Source organism: Papilio polytes, unplaced genomic scaffold (assembly GCF_000836215.1).
Source record: "Papilio polytes unplaced genomic scaffold, Ppol_1.0 DF824080.1, whole genome shotgun sequence".
Classification (NCBI taxonomy): domain Eukaryota; kingdom Metazoa; phylum Arthropoda; class Insecta; order Lepidoptera; family Papilionidae; genus Papilio; species Papilio polytes.
In genome coordinates this window covers 573,246-592,242 of record NW_013525124.1, presented here as the reverse complement: position 1 = coordinate 592,242, position 18,997 = coordinate 573,246, and the positions used below count along the sequence as shown (strand labels likewise).

The 18,997-nt window shown below is 34.1% G+C and overlaps 2 protein-coding genes across 3 annotated transcripts; one reads left to right on the top strand and one right to left on the bottom strand.

Annotated features, from left to right (window-relative positions):
• The first annotated feature begins 469 nt into the window (after window positions 1-469).
• On the top strand, window positions 470-6,808 carry LOC106100052. Of its 2 annotated transcripts, XM_013278789.1 has the most exons (6): window positions 470-885; window positions 1,166-1,248; window positions 1,430-1,617; window positions 3,032-3,229; window positions 3,895-4,063; window positions 5,181-6,808. In XM_013278789.1, exons 2-6 carry the CDS (start codon window positions 1,168-1,170, stop codon window positions 6,648-6,650), a joined length of 2,106 nt encoding a protein of 701 aa, XP_013134243.1. In that variant the 5' UTR covers window positions 470-885; window positions 1,166-1,167; the 3' UTR covers window positions 6,651-6,808. The 2 variants fall into 2 exon arrangements, with proteins under 2 accessions (XP_013134243.1, XP_013134244.1); XM_013278790.1 differs by having other exon boundaries at window positions 473-1,248; window positions 3,044-3,229.
• Window positions 6,809-9,850: 3,042 nt separating this feature from the next.
• LOC106100059 (serine hydrolase-like protein 2) lies at window positions 9,851-18,881 on the bottom strand. Its single transcript, XM_013278798.1, has 7 exons — window positions 18,555-18,881; window positions 18,099-18,215; window positions 14,569-14,721; window positions 13,748-13,850; window positions 12,394-12,481; window positions 10,625-10,722; window positions 9,851-10,353 (listed from the first exon to the last, which is right to left on the bottom strand). The coding sequence occupies exons 1-7, from the start codon at window positions 18,607-18,609 to the stop codon at window positions 10,044-10,046; spliced, it is 924 nt and encodes a 307-aa protein (XP_013134252.1). The 5' UTR covers window positions 18,610-18,881; the 3' UTR covers window positions 9,851-10,043.
• Window positions 18,882-18,997: the final 116 nt, after the last annotated feature.

Below are 18,997 nucleotides of genomic sequence, written 5' to 3'. Positions count from 1 at the left end.
ATTTTGTTTTTGGTGTATTTTGTTTTGTTTTTAGTGCATTTTGTTTTGTTTTTAGTGTATTTTGTTTGGAAGTCGGTTTTGTTTTTTTTATATTACTTTAAATAAATACAAATAATATTGAAGTGTTAAATATTATGTGACTATATAAAATTAAATCGTTCTACTTCTAACGCGTTTATCTTAATTTTTATTAATTGTTTTGGCCATTAACAATTTAATAAAAAGTAATATGCTCCTTAATATTTAGGGGTTCTCCATCTTTTTTCATTAAATATCCATTAAAACATTAGTGATTGTTCCTAATAAAAAAATATTTAAACTGCTGGGTGTGTCTCGATGGCCCAATCAGAATTTTCTTTTCCAATAGGTCGATCAATAGGAAATCCTAATCAATCCGAATATTTTATTATATTTGCCTAATGTAATCAACATGTATTATTATTTTAAGTAGTATTTAAATGAGAAAATATGATTCGATCACTTGATTTCTATAGATGTATGGGTCATTGCTAAGAAGAGAGAGATTTGTTTCGTTTCGAATTGAACGAGCCCGTGGAAGTTTCTGACAGTTAATTTTATCTCCGTCGTTATGTGAAGTTCTCACCACTGGTAACGATCGCTACCTTCACCGCCAAAATGTCAAATATCAAAAAGTCACAAAATACTTTTATTAATAGCCTACCTGTTTGTCGAGGCCAGGAAATTAATGTATAAGTTTTATTTACTCTGTGGACCAAAAGTTAACTGTCAAAATAGTTTTACACAATGTCACTGTCATAACCGGTGTCAGATATCAGCTGTTTATAAAAATAAGTGTTAAAAGGTTATAAATAAGATTTAGATGAAAGGTTCTATTAGAAAGTTTATTTAAAAACAAGAATTACAACGTAAGAGACTTCGTTTACGATTACAATAATGTTATACTTAATATCTCCGTATAATGACTAGAAAAATTATATCGGGACTGACAGTATTTTTGTGGTGAAATATTTTTAAAAAGTTATTATATGAAATGAACATTACACTGATAGAATAACTGATTACATTCTACATCCAAGCTAGAGTTGAAATTCGATGTATTTCGTTAGAAGTTTATAGTTTATACCCGTATTTACTCTACAACTGGTTTGTATAAAAAAAAATAACAGCGATTATTATTAATTCCACATGGCATTATTTATGAAACAAGACTTTAGTCCGCCTCTACTATCAAGAAAATGGATCGCAATAAAATTAAGACCGAATATGGTAAGATTTTTTAATTCCCTGATATTCTAAATTGTTTGTTAATTTTGTCTAATTGTATAAATTAGTATACAATGTTAATTTTATATATTATAATCTTTCATACATATTTATCAGCTGTCATATCTAAATTCCCTTATGCTCACATTGATTTTAAATTAAACCATATTTATTTCAATTCCAGTTACTATACAGTCGAGATAACATCATACATATCTTGGAGAGTGGGTTATTGTTCAGAGAGGATTGTGCGGAAGTAGAACAGGAGACTCCAGCTGTAGTGCGGCAAGCTGGTGGCTGGTTGACTAAAGGCGAGCAGGTCACAGCAGCTGCTTTAGTAGCTGCTTGTATAGCAGTCTGTCCACCTCGGGAGTAAGTTATGACTTTTTTATTCTTGTTGCGTATATATTTTTTTATAATTCATAACACATCTCCTATATATTTTATGTATTACTAGCTTTCGCTCGCGTTAAAAAAAACAAAAGTGGGTAGCCAGTGTGTTCTTTCAGCCTATCCTCTACATCTATACCAAATTTCATCGAAATCCATTCAGTCGTTTAGGCTACAAACTCTAACAAACATCCATCTAAACTTTGGCATTTTTTTTTATAACAATAGGTGGCAAACGAGCAAGCAGCCACCTGAATCCGCCAAAATGGCGAAGCGACCGCTGCCCGAAGACATCCGCAATTGCAAATGCGTTGCCTACCCTTATCGGACAGAGGAGGAGACGCACATAAGGAGGATATTTCCCCTTCCTATGTATCTCCTCCTTCGTGAAATGCACTTTCCCTTCCCATCCTCTCCTTATAAGAAAAGGGCGGTAAAGAGAAAGGGACTTAAATTAGGCCTCCGGCACCACACTCATCAGACTGTACACGGAATTGCTTCCATTTCACGCCTGTCTTGTATGTGGTCGTGGTATTACTGAGGGCGTACCGGCCCTGCACTGCTAAGATGTTAAAGCGGGCACTACCACTGTTTTTATTTTATAATATTAATTAGCATTTATAATATTAGTATGATAGCTGGTGTTCGTGACTCTTTCACGTAAAATTAAAAATATAGTCTAAGTTACAGATAAATTACCTTTCTAACAGTGAAAGTATTTGTGAAAATGGCCCAGCAGTTTTTGAGTTATTTCAATTCATATAAAAATAATTATTTAGCGGAATAAAAAAACGTAGCCTATAATATGCCCTTCTATGTAAGCTACCCTCCAGTGAAAGTCCGGTCGAAATCTGCCCAGCTAGCGGAGATTACCCGGAACAAATACGGCTTGCGGACAGACAGACAAAAATTTTTTAAATGCGATTTTCGTTATCAGCAACGCAAATACACCTTTCCGATATTTAGAGTGGTAGTGCCCGCTTTAACATCTTCGCACGAATGGGCCGGCTCGCCCCCAGCAATACCACGACCACACAGAAAACAGGCGGGAACTGGAAGCAATTCCGCGTTTCGTGTGATGAGTATGGTGCCGGAGGCCTAATTTTAGTCCCATTTCCTTTCCACCCTTTTCTTAAGAGGAAAGGATAGGAGGAAAAAGTGGATTTGATGGTGGAGGAGATGGAGGAAGGGGAATTGTCCTCTTTATGTGCGTCTCCTCCTCTGTCAATTAAGGGTAGGCAACGCATCTGCAATTGCGGTTGTTTATGGGCAGCGGTCGCTTTCCATTTCGGTGGATTCAGGTGGCCGCTTGCTGGTTTGCCACCTCGTGTTATAAAAAAAAATCTGGAATTTTTCTTTTGATATTACATACACTCCCATTTTATTATATGTATAGATGTATTTTCAGTTTGCAGCGTTCAACATTACTCCGTACAGCGTCATATTTATTGCTACCAGTATGTGTGAGGCTGGCACACAGGCGACAGTGTAGGGGTCGTTTGCCCGCGCTGTTGTCTCTCATGCGGGACTATCTCGCTCTCGCGCGCCGTGCAGCCGCCCTCTGCAGGGAATATACCGCACTACATGCTAAGCTGTAAGCATTTCTTACCTTGTCTGACTAAAAAGTAATAAAAAAACAGTTACGAATTCCAGAGATTCCCAAACTTTTCGCCTATCGCGATATTTTATAGCACACCCCTTTTGTACTTAACCAATTCAAAATGAACAATAATCCCTCCCCCTATTTTGGGGTCTTAAAGGGGGCACTCTATCAACATCCACTAGGGGGCACTCTATCAACATCCACTAGGGGGCACTCTATAAACATCCACTAGGGGGCACTCTACCAACATCCACTAGGGGGCACTCTACCAACATCCACTAGGGGCCACTCTATCAACATCCACTAGGGGGCACTCTACCAACATCCACTAGGGGGCACTCTACCAACATCCACTAGGGGCACTAACCTCCCTTTGGGAAGTCCAGTCTATATTCTACATCTGTGATAAATTTCATAAATCCGTTAAGCAGTTCTGGACTGGTCTTCTAATAAACATATATCCATCTAAAATATCTATGGGGGGTGGGGGGTTGTTGTCCTCTTGTAGGAGATGCTTATAACAGTGGTATATTCACTCGCTTCTTGATCATGTCACCCTTCAATCCATCTCTTCCTATGTCTACCTCTACCGGTGTACCGCACCTAACGTATACTCGTTATGATACAAAATGCCCACTTAGTTAATTTTGTGTTAGGGAATCATTATCATCAGTGATTGAGTCGACACACGTGATGCTGTGTCGGCAGCAAAGCGCACTCTCAGTGCTGGCGGCGCGCGCCTCCTCCGCCGTACTCGGGAACGCGCCCTGGCTGTGGGACGACCTCGCTTGGGACGCGGTTAACAATCAAGACGATAATTTACTGGTAAGTATTAAAAAGGTGCCTTCAAGAGGGTGAATGGATTTTTTTATAAGATAAGTTGGCAAACGAGCAAGCGGCACAGACAGCCGCAATTGCAGCGTTGCCTACCCTTCATTGACGGAGGAGACGCACATAAAGATTTCCCCTTCCTATGCGTCTCCATAGTCAAATCCACTTTTCCTTCCGACCCCCTCTTAAGAAAAGGGTGGAAAAGGAAAGGGACTAAAATTAGGCTTCTGGCACCACACTCATCTGCACGCGGAATTGCTTCCACTTCACGCCTGTTTTCTGTATAGTCGTGGTATTGCTGGGGCGAGCTCTAATGCGAAGATGTTAAAGCGGGCTCTACCACTGTTAGCCTATCCTAGTTACCATTAACCTTCGACCATATTACCACTTAACTATAGGTCAAGCAACGATGTGTGAAAGGCTATTGGTTTTAAGCGCAATTAGCTTAAATGTTCAGAAGAGCCAATTAAAATTTTCATTTTTAGAAAAAAAAACATAAAAGAACATAAAAAATAATTTCAATTGAAAGATTTTCAGACCGGTTCTAGGTTAAAATTACTAGGATTCTGTGGGTAGTAGTAAAAAATATCATTTTTTCCCAAGACAACTTTTCAACACAGATTTCAATAGTTAATGAATTGACAAACCATTTTTTCATCATCATCATCTCCTTATCCTACTCCCGTAAGGTCGGCGCATCAGGTTTTCGTCCACGTAACTCTATCATACGTCATCTCAGTCATCACTCCCTTTTTGATCATGTCACCTTTTACACAATACATCCATCTCTAGGTCTACCTCTACCTGTGTACCACACTCATAACTAACGTTCTCCTTGTAACATGCGATTCATCCCTCCTCATAACATGCCCCCATGCTAACCTTTTACTACTTACCTTCTCTACTACTGGGGCAGTAGCCCAAGAGCCAGCCAGCCTCCAGCCAGTAGCCAAAGAGTACTCAAACTTCCTCTAATATACTCATTTCGTATCTTATCCATTCGTGTTACCACACATCCATCTTAACATTCGCATTTCTGTCACATGTAGTCTCCTTTCATCTTTACAGTATTTTTTTCCCAATATTACCTTATCTTATATGTATATTGCAGAAAATTCATCACGCGTTTCTAGTAGTGCAATCAGCGTTACTTAAACATATCGCTATGGTACATTTTACACCACCGACACATGCTCGAAAAATGTGTAAAAACCACAATGAACTTATTTACTGGATTCACACAACACTTATAGAATACCTTATAGATGAATTTAGAGAGAATTATAATTCTTTAGAGAGAATGTATCGGTTACTAAAGAATTATGGTGTTAAAGATGAACCGAAGACAGGTCGAGTTGTGAAAGACATTTGGATGTATTCCGACGTACATACAGACATAGCTAGAGCTTCTCTCGAACTGAAATTAGCTCTAAATAAATGTAATAGTATAGATATGTTCCTAGATGCGTGTGCGTTGAACAAACAGGAATTAAGTGTCGTAATCCTGAATAAAGATATCGAAGATTTGATAGACAATCTGACGAAATGTCTGGCGACTGCACAAAATTCACAAATCAGATTAAAAAAGATGCATAGAAAACTAGATGATGTGCCTAAAGTTGACAATAATGAGAGCATAGATGAGGATGAAAAGATTTTAAAAATAGAAGACAAGGAACCAGAGACAAAAGATGAAGTTTTTTATTTCGTAAAAACAGAAGACGATAGCATCACGCAAGCAGCGGAAGATGTAACAACTGGTCCAGGGAAAAAAGAAAAGGAAGCTACTAAATTTGTTTTAAATGAACTGAAAAGGAAATTAGTGAAAAGAGAAGATGTGATGAGAGAAAGAGAGAGACAGGCGTTGGCGAAAACGATGCCCGAACTCAAAATGATCCCAGAATTCCCAAGGCAAATAAAACTCGAAGAAGTTTTAGACAGAAAAGGTTTTATATCAAAAATATTACGAAACCAAACGAAAAAAAGTAAATTTAAAGCAATAAATAAACATTTGGTACTTAAACGTAATAAAAAATCCAGTGTTTTTAATAAAAAGAAATGTATATTAAAAAATGAATTTTATATAAACGACAAAGAAATACTTGGAGTTATTTACGAAGCAAATGCACATTTAAAATTGAAGACCAAACTTATAACGGTTACTGCAACTAGTTATTTTATAGTAGTAACAAAGTGGTATAGAAAATTAAAACCGGTTATAGAAGACAAATTCAACCACAATATCGGCGAACCAATAAATCAAAAACTAAACAATAATTCGCCAGATAATTTCAAAGTTTCAAAGAAAGATTTGGAAATATCGTCCTCCGAAAGTGAATCTGACTTCGATCTAATCGAACGAGGTGACATTTTAAAAGACATTCGACGTCATAGAGTAAAAAAGAACGCGACCATAGACACAGCAGACGAGAGTTTGAAACCCATAGAGTATAGTTTGGGAACTGGATTGGCTATGGCATCAGTGTTACAAATAAATAGCTTCGCGAATAGACGGAATATGGCTGAAGAAGAGTTTATTGGCGATGGTGAGGTGTCCGATGATAGTGGCAATGATGATTAAAACAAATTTACTAATTTCTCAATAGTTTTTAAGATATATTAAAAGTTGATTATTAAGAAATAAATTCAATTGAAACTTAACGATCGTGGCAGCCTTTTTTTAAGGGAAATCCATACTTGTAATCTAAATTTCACTGATCGAATCATATATCAACGTCAGAAAAAAAAAACAAATTTTACGGTTTTTAAAAAAAATATTGTTGATTTTTTTTACCTAATCGTGGATGTTTACTTGCTCATAAGTTAATTGCGTTTATCTTTTTAAAAAAATTAAGTTTTTAAAAGGATTGCAATGTTTTTTCTCACAATCAGCAAAAAAAATAAAATATAGCTTAATGACTTTTTACACTATTATTAAGAAATAGTGAAAAATGGCTTAAAAAAGTATTATTTGAATATTTTTTAATTAATGTTAGCTAACTAAGTTATAATAAATGAAAAAATGTGTATTTTAATATTTAAATAAATATTTTGATAAACTTAAAACCGTTTTTTTAACCACTTCTAAGCTTCTTAAAATAAAATGTTTTCTGTGAATTATACAGATTTTTTGTTTTTTTATTATTTTTTATAATAATTTTAATTACACAAATAAAACAAACATTTATATTTCCAATATTTATTCATATAATTATGAAAAAAATAATTTTGGTTTTACAAAAAATATAATCTGGTAACATTACATTTTCTAACAATAATAATTATTCCATAAAACCAGTAATATATGTAAATTATGAATCTTGATTTTTTAAAATTCAATTTAAAAAAAAAATTAATTGGTAACTTATTCTACATTTGGACTTGTTAAGAACAACCAAGAACTTAAAACAACTGCACATAACCTGAAAGTTGATTAAACAAACACGACAGTTGTGCGATTGTCGATTTTTTAGCAATTCAACTGTTTAGTTGCACTAGAAATCGAGTAGTGTACATATATACTCAAAGGAATCAGTACGTAAGTACGTAGTAGTAGTACGTAGTTTTAGACAACTTATTTAATTGATACTGTCGCTTTTAACTCAGAGCAATACTTCTCGTCAAGACTCAAGTTACGCGCCAATCTATCCATACTTCTAGTGACATTGACAGCTGTCAGCTAGGGACGTGCCGTTTATGCCGATAATCTAGAGTTGCGCCAATTCTATAGCACGGTACTAATTTTATTCCTAACAGTAGTAAGAGAGACATAACAGTTATGCGATTACTATTTTTAAATTTAAATTTTTATCTCTTCCCTTGATTATTTTTTCTCTTTTAATCTGTGTTGTAGTTTTGTATACATTTTATTTTTCATATCATGTTTATGTACGAATTTTTTCTTTCATTTTATTTTTACTCATGTGTATGTGATAATTTCTACCTATCCGCCACTACTGACGTGTGGATGATCCCAAGGGTTCTCGCGGAAGATCAGCGCTGGTACTTCGATAGGAGCATCCAGTATTTATAGCTGAGCGAGGACCCAATCCAGTCAGCATTGCAACGCTAATTTTAAATATTTCTTTTTTTTCAATTTTATTATTTTGTGTTTGATTACGTTTTTTTTTATTATTCATAATTGTAATGTTGACAAGGATTAGGCATTATTTTATTTTATTTTATTTAAAGATGTACGCACGCTTTTACGCGACTGAAAAAAGATATCGTATTTTTTCACTGTCATAGTATTTTTTTAATTAATTGTAGTGTTCAGGTGTTTTGATTGTGTAAACTGACATTTACTAAAATTAAACCTAAAATATTAACAAAAATTGCGTAAAAAATAGAACCTTATTTGCCCTTTTTAGTCGATACTAACCTTAACCACGAATATCTTATATCCTAGTACGTAAATTAAGTACATAAAAATTATCTCTATAAATAGATTTGATTTGGACCAATGGAAAATATTTAATACACAAAAAAATCTGTATAAACCAAACACAAACTGTGTATCACTTCATCACCTCCTCTACCTTATCCTACTCCCGTAGTGTGCAACAGGTTTTCCTCCAAATAACTCTATCATACGTCATCTCAGACATCGTTCCCTTCTTCATTTCACCTTTCACGCAATCCATCTCTTTCTATGTCTACCTCTACCTGTGTACCCTTCACATTCTCCAAACTGTGTCACAATAAGTAGATTTTCAAAGTTATTCTGAAGCTGGTAATATAAATGCAAATATAGAAATACAAAAGAAATAAAAGCCAGTGTAACTGGAACTTTAGGAATCATAGATTAATAAAATAACAAAAGAAATATACAACTGCAATTGACATTTTATGTTTTAAAACGCCATAAATGAATACTTTACAAAAATGTTTTGTACCCCTGTAGTTTAAATTTTTCATCTTGTAATCTACACGAAGGAAGACTTTGTCCGGGAATTAAAAAAAACACAAAAGTCAGCCTCTGTTCTTCCAGATTATTCTCTACGTCTGTGACAAATTTCATCGGAATCCTTTCAGCCGTTTAGGCTACATACTCTAAAAAACATCCATCCATCTAAACTGTCACATTTATAATATCAGTAAGAAGTAAGATGAAGTATGATTACCAACTCTGATAATACTATATTGTAGACCTCTACATAAAACATAAGACACATATATGGCCTATCCATAGATATATAATAATCTATAGATCAAGTGTGTCAAGTTTTACGTGGCTAATAACCTAAGAAAGTGGATATTTCCTCTACCTATGCGTCCCATCTCCTGATATATTCTCTTCCCAACCTTTCCTTTTACATAAAAGGGTACAAAGGAGAAGGGCATATTCTACTAATATTTCTAGAAGAAACATAATATGACATTTCATTCTTAAATCGTAAGTTATAATATTGCAAGACTTTGTTTTCAATATTAAATATAAATATAGTGTTTTTTATCTTTGCTTTTAAACTTATTAATAACTAGCTGATCCCGTGCGGTTTTATCTGCATAAAATGATGGAAAGATTATCAATCGCAAATGACAAAATGACATGACATGGCAAACCATGGCAACCTGGCTTCCTTGATGTTGGCAGCTTCTAGTTTATGGCCCCTTTCAAACATTTGTTTTTTTCCAATTTATTCACCACCTAAGTTTAATAGCGTGAAAATATATAGCCTAAAGCGTGACGTAAGTGTAGGGCTTTTTATTTAAAAATGAGTTATTCGAAAATATGCTGTAATTGCTGACATCTTACGACACAAAGTAGTGTGTTTACGCTTTATTATATTAGTATATATGAAGCATGTTCAATATAAAAATAAATATTTTTTCTAATATAAATGTTTTAAATCAGTGGTTTACAACCTTTGGGTAAAAACTTGGACGACAATTTTTCATAGATAACTGGTCACGTGACTTTAAATGCTAAAGGTAAAAAAATCGAATTTTGCCTTAGGCTGTATTAAAAAAATTACAATTTGGCATTATTATCTAAACCTTGAAGTCCGTATAATAAAAAGTTACATACATAAGGTGCTAGAATCTCTGGTTTCACGACATGAACGTCGTGATAACCAGAGACAATTCTGAATCTATAATTACCCGCGGGGTAAGCTTTTTCGTCTAAAAAAAATGGCGTCGTTTTAAACAACCCTCTATCAATAGATACATCGGTAAGTATAGCTAGTGTGGGAATTTTTATATTTGTGTATAATTTTTTAGCTAATTCCTCTGATATTTGATAATGGACGAATATTTTTAAACGTTGATCGAACGTGAATCTGTAAAAAAATGTTTTTTAATTACAATTTTCATTCTTGACTCTTTGGGTTTTAAATATTAAAAAAAAAACAGTTAACTGACTGAAAAAATGTAAAAACGAAAAATTTTGCATTTATTTTTGTAAACATTATTTTCAATCAAAAAAATGTTTTAAATATGAGTGTAATCAAATTCTTTCCAAACAAAAGATGTTTAATATTAGGGGAAAAACAATTTTGTTTTTTTTTTTAATTTTTCTTATGGCAATCTTTTTTGGGTTTTAAAACTCACCGGATATGACCATCTCCTGTTGGCTCTGACCACCTCTCTAGCGTTGCTTCCGCCGTCTCTTTAGTTAAGTGTCTATTTTTTATCAATTTAGTCACAGCCTGAAATTACAGAGAAAAAACTATTATTTTTGTAAAACCTTTTTGTATCTGTATTTAGTATCTATATTTTTTATGAACTGTCAAATGAGCGGAGGCATTGTAATGTAACGTAAAATTAGTAGTCAGTCAGCTCTTAATGTTATTTTTCTGCTTTCAGGTGAATGATTAATATTTCTTTTATATATTACTGTATATAACAGGTTGATTGTTCGATTATTATAATAAATAAATTTGTTTCTGCTTTCAGTACAACATAATAGTTATTATTGAAAGTAACCTCCATATTATATTTTTTAAGTAAAATCGGGAACAACTTATAACCCTGATGCATGTTTTCTTTTCAAATAAATTGAAATTGGTAGTAAATTTTAAATAGATTAAGAGAAAAAAGAAAAAAATTTTCTTTTTAAATAGTCTATTCTGTAAGGAAGAAGACTTATGTATTTAGTATTTAACACCTTAGGTGTCAAGTGTTTTTGTCAGTGTCTAGGACACCGTGTATGTGGCCTGGGAGGAATTTCACAACTATTTTAGCTAATTTATTTTATTCTTCTGTATAAAAATTTAGAACTATATTTTTAAAACAAATGGCACGTAAATTTAAGTGTGGCTATTAACTAATTTGTTGCCGTCTAACGATCGGTTGTTTAATCTTAAGAGCAGGACAGGATACAGGCTGCGCCTAGTGCGAGAGTACTGATCACAATAAAAATTAGGCTACGTAAGCAAAGGAAGCAAAAATGACCCGAAATTTCGTCGCGCGATTTTGAGCTAAACTATTTAACTACGTCGTAGTCTTTGACTCCAAAAATCAAACAAAAAAATAGGACCCACCTGCAAGCATTACCTTTCGGATAAAAAATGAATTATCAAAATCGGTCCACTAGCGGCGGAGTTATGCCGTAACACACATAAAAAAAAAAAAAAAAACATACAGACGAATTGAGTACCTCCTTCTTTTGGGAAGTCGGTCAAAAAATACTGTATCCATAAACTGTATTTTACTACTCCATATATTAGATTGTTGGATTTAAATAAGTCATTTTTTTTTCATTTCCAGCCACGAGTATCTAAATGTCACACGCATAAAAATCCAAGAAAAAAAAGGGGAAAAACGGGGGTGAAAAACAATAATTGATATATTAGTTTAAAACACATTCCAACTAAAAAAATTATTGTGTATTTTTTAAACGCACACTTAGGGTCTGGCGCTGAGGGTGTTAAGGATTCATTATACTAATACTAGCTTCCGCTTCATTCGTCAAAAATTATAAAAACTTTATTATCTACAGTAATATAAAAAAGCGTAAACACACACTACTTTGTGGCATAAGATGTCAGCAATCATAGCATATTTTTTTAATAATTCTTTCTTTAAAAAAAACCCTATATTTACACGCTTTAGACTATATTTTCACGCTATTAAACTTAGGGGATAAATAAATTGGAAAACCTTATGTGGGAAAGGGACTATAAAGTACAAGCTGCCAACATTAAGGAAACAAGGTTATTATGGTAATCATTTTGAAATTAGCAATTGAGAATTTGACATGAACAAAATATAGTTTTCATAATTTCATGCGGATGAGGCCGCACGGGAACAGCTAGTTGTATGCTAACAGCAAATGTAAAAAATTAAATGCAGAAGCAAGATGGTGACTTAATTCTCACCTCTTCATGTTTATATTTGGGTCCATATTCCTTAGGTAGATTATATTTTTTATAATTTTGAACATATTCGTGATAAGATCTCTGATACCTGGAAATATATTTAAAAAACATAGATATTACAGAAATTCTTTCTAGATTATAAATGGGAAGATTTTATGTATTTTTGTAGCCTAAACGGGTGAAGGGTTCGATTTAGTATAGATGTACAGTATAGTCCGGAACACATAGGCTACTTACTTTTGTTTTTTTTTAATTCAGACATCATCATCATAACCAGCTCACTATATGTCCCCACCGAGGGGCTCGGAGCCTACCCTAAGTGACTAGGCCATAGTCAACCACGCTGCACTGCGGGTTGACTTCGCACATATCTTTGAATTTCTTCGCCGATATGTGCACAACGATGTTTTCCTTCACCGTAAGAACGTCGGGTAAATTATGTACATATGAAAATTTGAAAAATCGGAAATCCCATTGGTACGGCGGGATTCGAACCCAAGACCTGTAGATTACAAGTCAAGTCACCTAGTCGAAGGCAAAAGCTATAAGTATTAAACAGTGGTAGAGCCCGCTTTAACATATTCACACTGTATCTTTCACTCGTCTTTGAAAGTCCCGTCATAATGGGCTTAGCAGTTTCTAAGATTACCCATAACAAACACGGCTTGCGAACAGAACGACAGACATTTTTTTATGTATACGATTTTCGTATAACGCAAATATACACTTTGCGGAATCTGTTTTTATTTACATACTAGCTTTCGCCCGCGACTCCGACCGCGTGGTATTAAAAAAAAACAAAAGTGAGTAGTCTATGTGTTCTTCCAGACCATCCTCTACGTCTATACCAAATTTCATCGAAATCCGTTCAGCCGTTTAAGCTACAAACTCTAACAAACATCCATCCATCCATCCATCCATCTAAACTTTCGCATTTATAATATTAGTATACTCGTATTAGTATATGTTCTTCGCGACTTTTACAATTTAAAAAAAAAAAAAAATTTCAAAAAAATGTCCTAAGCTCAGTACTAACGTAGCTTTAAACGGTGAAAGATTTTTTAAAATCTGCCCAATAGTTTTCGAGCCTATTCATTACAATCAAACACACAAAGTTTTCGTCCGCGACTCTGTCCGCGAGGAATTAAAAAAAAAAACAAAAATGAATAGCCTATGTGTCCTACCAGACTACCATCTACATGTATACCAAATTTCATCAAAATCTATTCAGCCGTTTAGGCTACAAGGTCAACAAACATCCATCCATCCATCTAAACTTTCGCATTTACAATATTAGTAAGATATACTCGTAAGTAAGATGTAAGATATATATGTATAGATATATAAAAATTACCATTTTGCGTAGTTTTCATGATCCATAACTCCGTTTACTGTAATCGGATCTAATTCAATTATTTTCGTCAGCTTATCAGGGAATGCCATTGCGTACATTTTGCCTAAAAAAAACAAATTTAAAATAGTGTAGTAAAATTATTTTTAATGTGATTTTTGAGAACATATTGTTTGAAAGTCGTTTTAATAAGGATGTTCCAAAAAGATCGAACGGATTCATAATATAATTCGAATCGTATTCATAAAGTCTTCATTGAAGGTTAGAGTGGCATGGGCATGTTATGAGGGATGAATCGCATGTAACAAGACGGACGTTAGTTATGAGTGTGGTACACCGGTAGAGGTAGACATAGAAAGAGATGGATTGTGTGAAAGGTGACATGATCAAGAAGGGAGTGACTGAGATGACGTATGATAGAGTTATTTGGAGGACGAAAACCCGGTGCGCCGACCTTACGGGAGTAGGATAAGGCTGGGGAGATGATGATTCAAGAATTCTTTATTGATTCATTAATTTCAATCGATGCTTTAAAAGGTCAGGCAAGGTCAGGCAGAGAGGTGTAAAACCTACCTGTTGACGGAAGTGAGTTATTTTACAATAATATCCACCCTATCCATTTCCACCCTTTTTAAAGAGGAGAGGATGGAAAGGCAAAGTGGAAGAGTCATTATGTGCGTCTCCTCCTCCGTCAATGAAGGGTAGGCAACGTATCTGCAATTGCGGATGTCTGGGTAGCAGTCCCTTCGCCATTTCGGCTGACTCAGGTGGCTGCTTACTCGTTTGCCACCTTATATTATAAAAAAAAAGAAAAAATTACATACCCAAGCTACTGCCGAAGGAATGTGCGAGATAGATAAATTTCTCCCAACGGAAATGTCGAACAACCACCACTATTGAATAAAGTATGTCGTGAGAGCTAAACAACACTCCTGGAGGGAATGGGTCCGACTTCCCGTTCCCCGGTAATTCCATACCTGTACGGTATAACACTGTTAGATCGGGAATACACAAATAGGTGGCACTTGAATGCCAGCTACTGGCAACATGCTTGATGTATAGGCGCCGCCAAAGATAGGGAGCACTATTGAATCGAAAAGTGTACAATTGTTATAAAAAACTTCAAGTTATATGGTAGCTTCCTACCCCCAATTCACCCCCCTAGATTAAGCAAAAATTGGCGACGCCCATAGGACAGTAATGGTTGTTATATAATTTAACTAATCTTATTCTTACTTCTTACTATTATTATAAATGCGAAAGTTTAGATGGAAAATTGTATGAAGAGAAGTTAAGATAGAAGGATTTATCTTCGTCAGTGTAGCCTAAACTGCTGAACGAATCTCGATGAAATTTGGCATAGACGTAGAGTATAGTCTGTTAGAACACATATGCTTCTTACTTTTTTTTTAATTACACGCGGACGGATTCGCGGACGAAAGCTAGTAATACTACAAATTCGAAAGTTTAAATGTTAGAGTTTCTATCTTAAACAGATTTCTATGAAATTTGACATAGATGTAGAGGAGAGTTTAAGAGAACACATAGGCTACTTTTGACCCCGGAAATAGTTCTGGTTCCCGTGGGATACAATAATAATGTTCACTTGAAACTTCTCCAACGGTTCAAAATATCTTATTGCAATTTGGCACAGATATAAAACACCTTCTGCAATAACACACGACGTAAAGTTCCTCGAAAAATGTCGAGTTCCCGTGGAAAACATAGTTTTTTGTTTTTCATAGTTCATATGTATTGTGCAGACGAAGTTGCGGAAATCTGCTAGTAGTATTTTTTTTTATAACATAAGGTGGCAAACGAGCAAGCGGCCACTGGAAATCGCCAAAATGGCGAAGCGACTGCTGGCCATATACATCCGCAATGGGGATGTTTCCTAATTTTTGGAATAGCCTTTATTTTGTAGATAAACCATGTATGAACACGAAAAAAAATAGTATAAAATATAATACTCATTATTTCAATAAAAAAACACGTAAATAAAAACAACTCTTTCATTTCCCCCCAAAACGTCCCATGACGTCACTTCTTTGCATACGAACCTCGCGTCACGGCCTGTCACTGTCAATTTGAAAGAACCATTGATTGATAATACTCGTAAATCTTTGTTGTCTAAAGTTGTTTTTAGTAATGGAGATAAAAATGAAAAAACCAAAATGAACAGAAGGTGATACTTTTAACGTATTAATTACACTTGTTGCTTCTCGTGGAAGATTATGTTTGTGTGTAAACAGTGACTGCGTCCTACACCAGTGTGACCAGGTATAAATTAAATTGTACTATAAGCTACTCTTATGAATTTTGATATATTTTTCGTTTGTAATATTCATAAAATGTTTTGCTCATAACTTATGTCGTAATTATAAAAACACTCAATAATGGAGTCCTCATAATATAAAACACGCAAACTCAATTATTACAATCATTTAGAAAAAAATATAACTACAAAATGCACTGACATTCACTGAAGTTGGTCACACTGCCATGTTATATGCAAGAAAGTGACGTCATTGGTGTTTGAGATCGAGTAATGGAGGGTAAAAAATATTGCAGCGTTTTAAATTTATATTTAATTTGAGACAAACATTCAAGGTCTCTAAATGTTATTATAGGTTATAAAATGCTGTCTTTAAAATATTAAACATAACTTTATTTCGATTTGTAACATTAGGAAACATCCCCATTGCAGATGCGTTGCCTACCCTTATTCGACGGAGGAGGAGACGCACATAAAGAGGATATTTTCCTTTCCTATGCATCTCCTCCACTATCAAATCCACTTCGTCTTCCCAACCTCTCCTTATAAGAAAAGGGTGGTAAAGAGAAAGGGACTTAAATTAGGCCTTCGGCACCACACTCATCAGACGAAACACGGAATTGCTTCCATTTCACGCCTATCTTCTGTGTGGTCGTGGTATTACACCGGGCGTGCCGGATCTGCAGTGCTAAGATGTTAAAGCGGGCACTACCACTGTTAAAAGTATAAATTTATTTTGTTAAAACGAATTATTGTAATTATGGTAGTAATAAAAGATTATTCTTGTTTTATCCTTGAATGATTGTTTATGATAACATATAATCATCGCCACTATCAGTGTTTCAAACTTCAAAGTCCAAAGTATTAAGTGACTAACGGCCGAATACTGAAAGTCATTTAAACATGTAATGTCTTCTATACTGATATTATGATGAAACATTTGTATTTTTGAAATAACTCAAAAACTACTGGACCGATTTCACAAATTCTTTCACCACTAAAAAGCTATATTATCACTGAGTAATATAGGCTATATTTTTTGCTTTTTTAGCTCTATGAGGACGAAGTCGCGACCAACATCTAGTCTATACTAATATAAAGAGGAAAGATTTGGATTTTTCTATGTATTTGATTCACGTAAAAAATACTAGGTCGATTCTAAAAATTCGTTAACCATCAGAATGGTAATTTATCTCTAAGTAACATAGGCTATACTATTATTAGTAATGTTTAGGAATCATTAATAAACAGCGTATTTCTGGATCGCGGCGCTAAAAAACTAAATTTTAACTTTTCTCGGCTTACGCTGCCTAAACCGTTAGAGACATATAAAAATGATGTACGAAAGAATTGTAGATATCAAAAATTTCTAAAGAAAAGTCTGCGATAGTATAATAACTGATAAAACTACGCAAAGTACAAATTCCTTTCAAATTTAGACGTCTATCCGATTGCAAGCGGCGATAACGAAGTGAAATATTTAATACTAGCTGTTGCCCGCGACTTTGTCCGCGCAGTATTAACAAACATACAAAAACAAATCACTACGCTTCCCTCGGAATCCTTATATTTTTCGGGAAACCATATCCCATGTGTTACTCCAGACTTTGTTTTATATCTTTACCATATTACAATAAGATATCTTGAACTATCCCAGAATTATTGAGTAAACATGAAAAACAAAACTAATGTAACCCACGGGAACTGTAACAATTCCCGAGATTAGTTGCCCTTGTGTTCTTCCAGACTATCCTCTACATTTATGACAAACATAGAGATCCATTCAGCAAATGCTACAAACTCTAACAAACATCTATCCATCAAAATTTTGACATTTATAATATTTAGCTTTATCCGACTTTCTTACAGCAAAGGAAAACATCATGCAAACCTGCGGACACCGCAGAAATAAAATAAACTAAATACATGTAGTCAACAAGCACTATGCTAGAGTTTAAGTATGGCCTAGTCATCTAACTTGAGTAAACTCTGAACCCAAATAGTGGGTTATAGTTAATTGTTAATTAAATATTTGTTTTCTTAACTCTAAAGTTTAAATTTGGAACAATTCATACTAACCGACATAATAGAACTTTTTTGGTAATAATGATATGAGTGGTCTAAAACTGGCAGCCGAATCTATGTTGCCATGACAGACGAGAACAGGAGGATCCATACAATCACCCCAAGCGACAACTGAAATTAAAATAAATATTGAACCTCCTGGGTACTGGAAAATACTGGCAACTTTTAAAAATGTTAAGATTTTTTTTAAAAACAGAACATACTTTTAATTGTTTTGATATGTTTTATTCATTTCTTAAATAATATCTTTGCCAGTAACATTATAAGAGAAATTAGATAGTCAACAGTTTAAAATTTTTTCATTAATTTCCTTGATCCCAAGTTCTCAGTTTGCTAAATGTATTAAAAGTTCGTCTAGTATAACATATTTTCCTGTATTTAATGACCTTTGAACCATGACATGGTGATTGTTAATCCAACTTGGAAACTCGATTTCAATTATTTACTTACTGCATATTTTGCCCCATGGCGCTTGAATAAACCATTCATTTTCCACCAAAGACATTGTATATTATATACAATAAAACAAGGAAAAATATTAAAAACGATTATTCATTTAACACTTGATTGGTTAAAATTTAAAAACAAATGTTTTATTGATTATCCACTTCTGTTATAAATTGAGCAATTACTATAAAACACATTTATTTCCGCATATCTATACATTACAATCTCTTCGCATGATAAATAACCAAATGGTATTGACTAAAACCTGAATACTGATAAGTGATAACTTGGTGATAACAAAACCTAATTGAAACTAGAAACATAACCTTAATTTGTCAAAAGGAAATGTCATATTGACGTAATAAATAATTGCTACACATATATAATCTGTGATTACATTCATTTTTTACAATCAAGATTTAAATTGTATTCCGTATGTTGTTTAT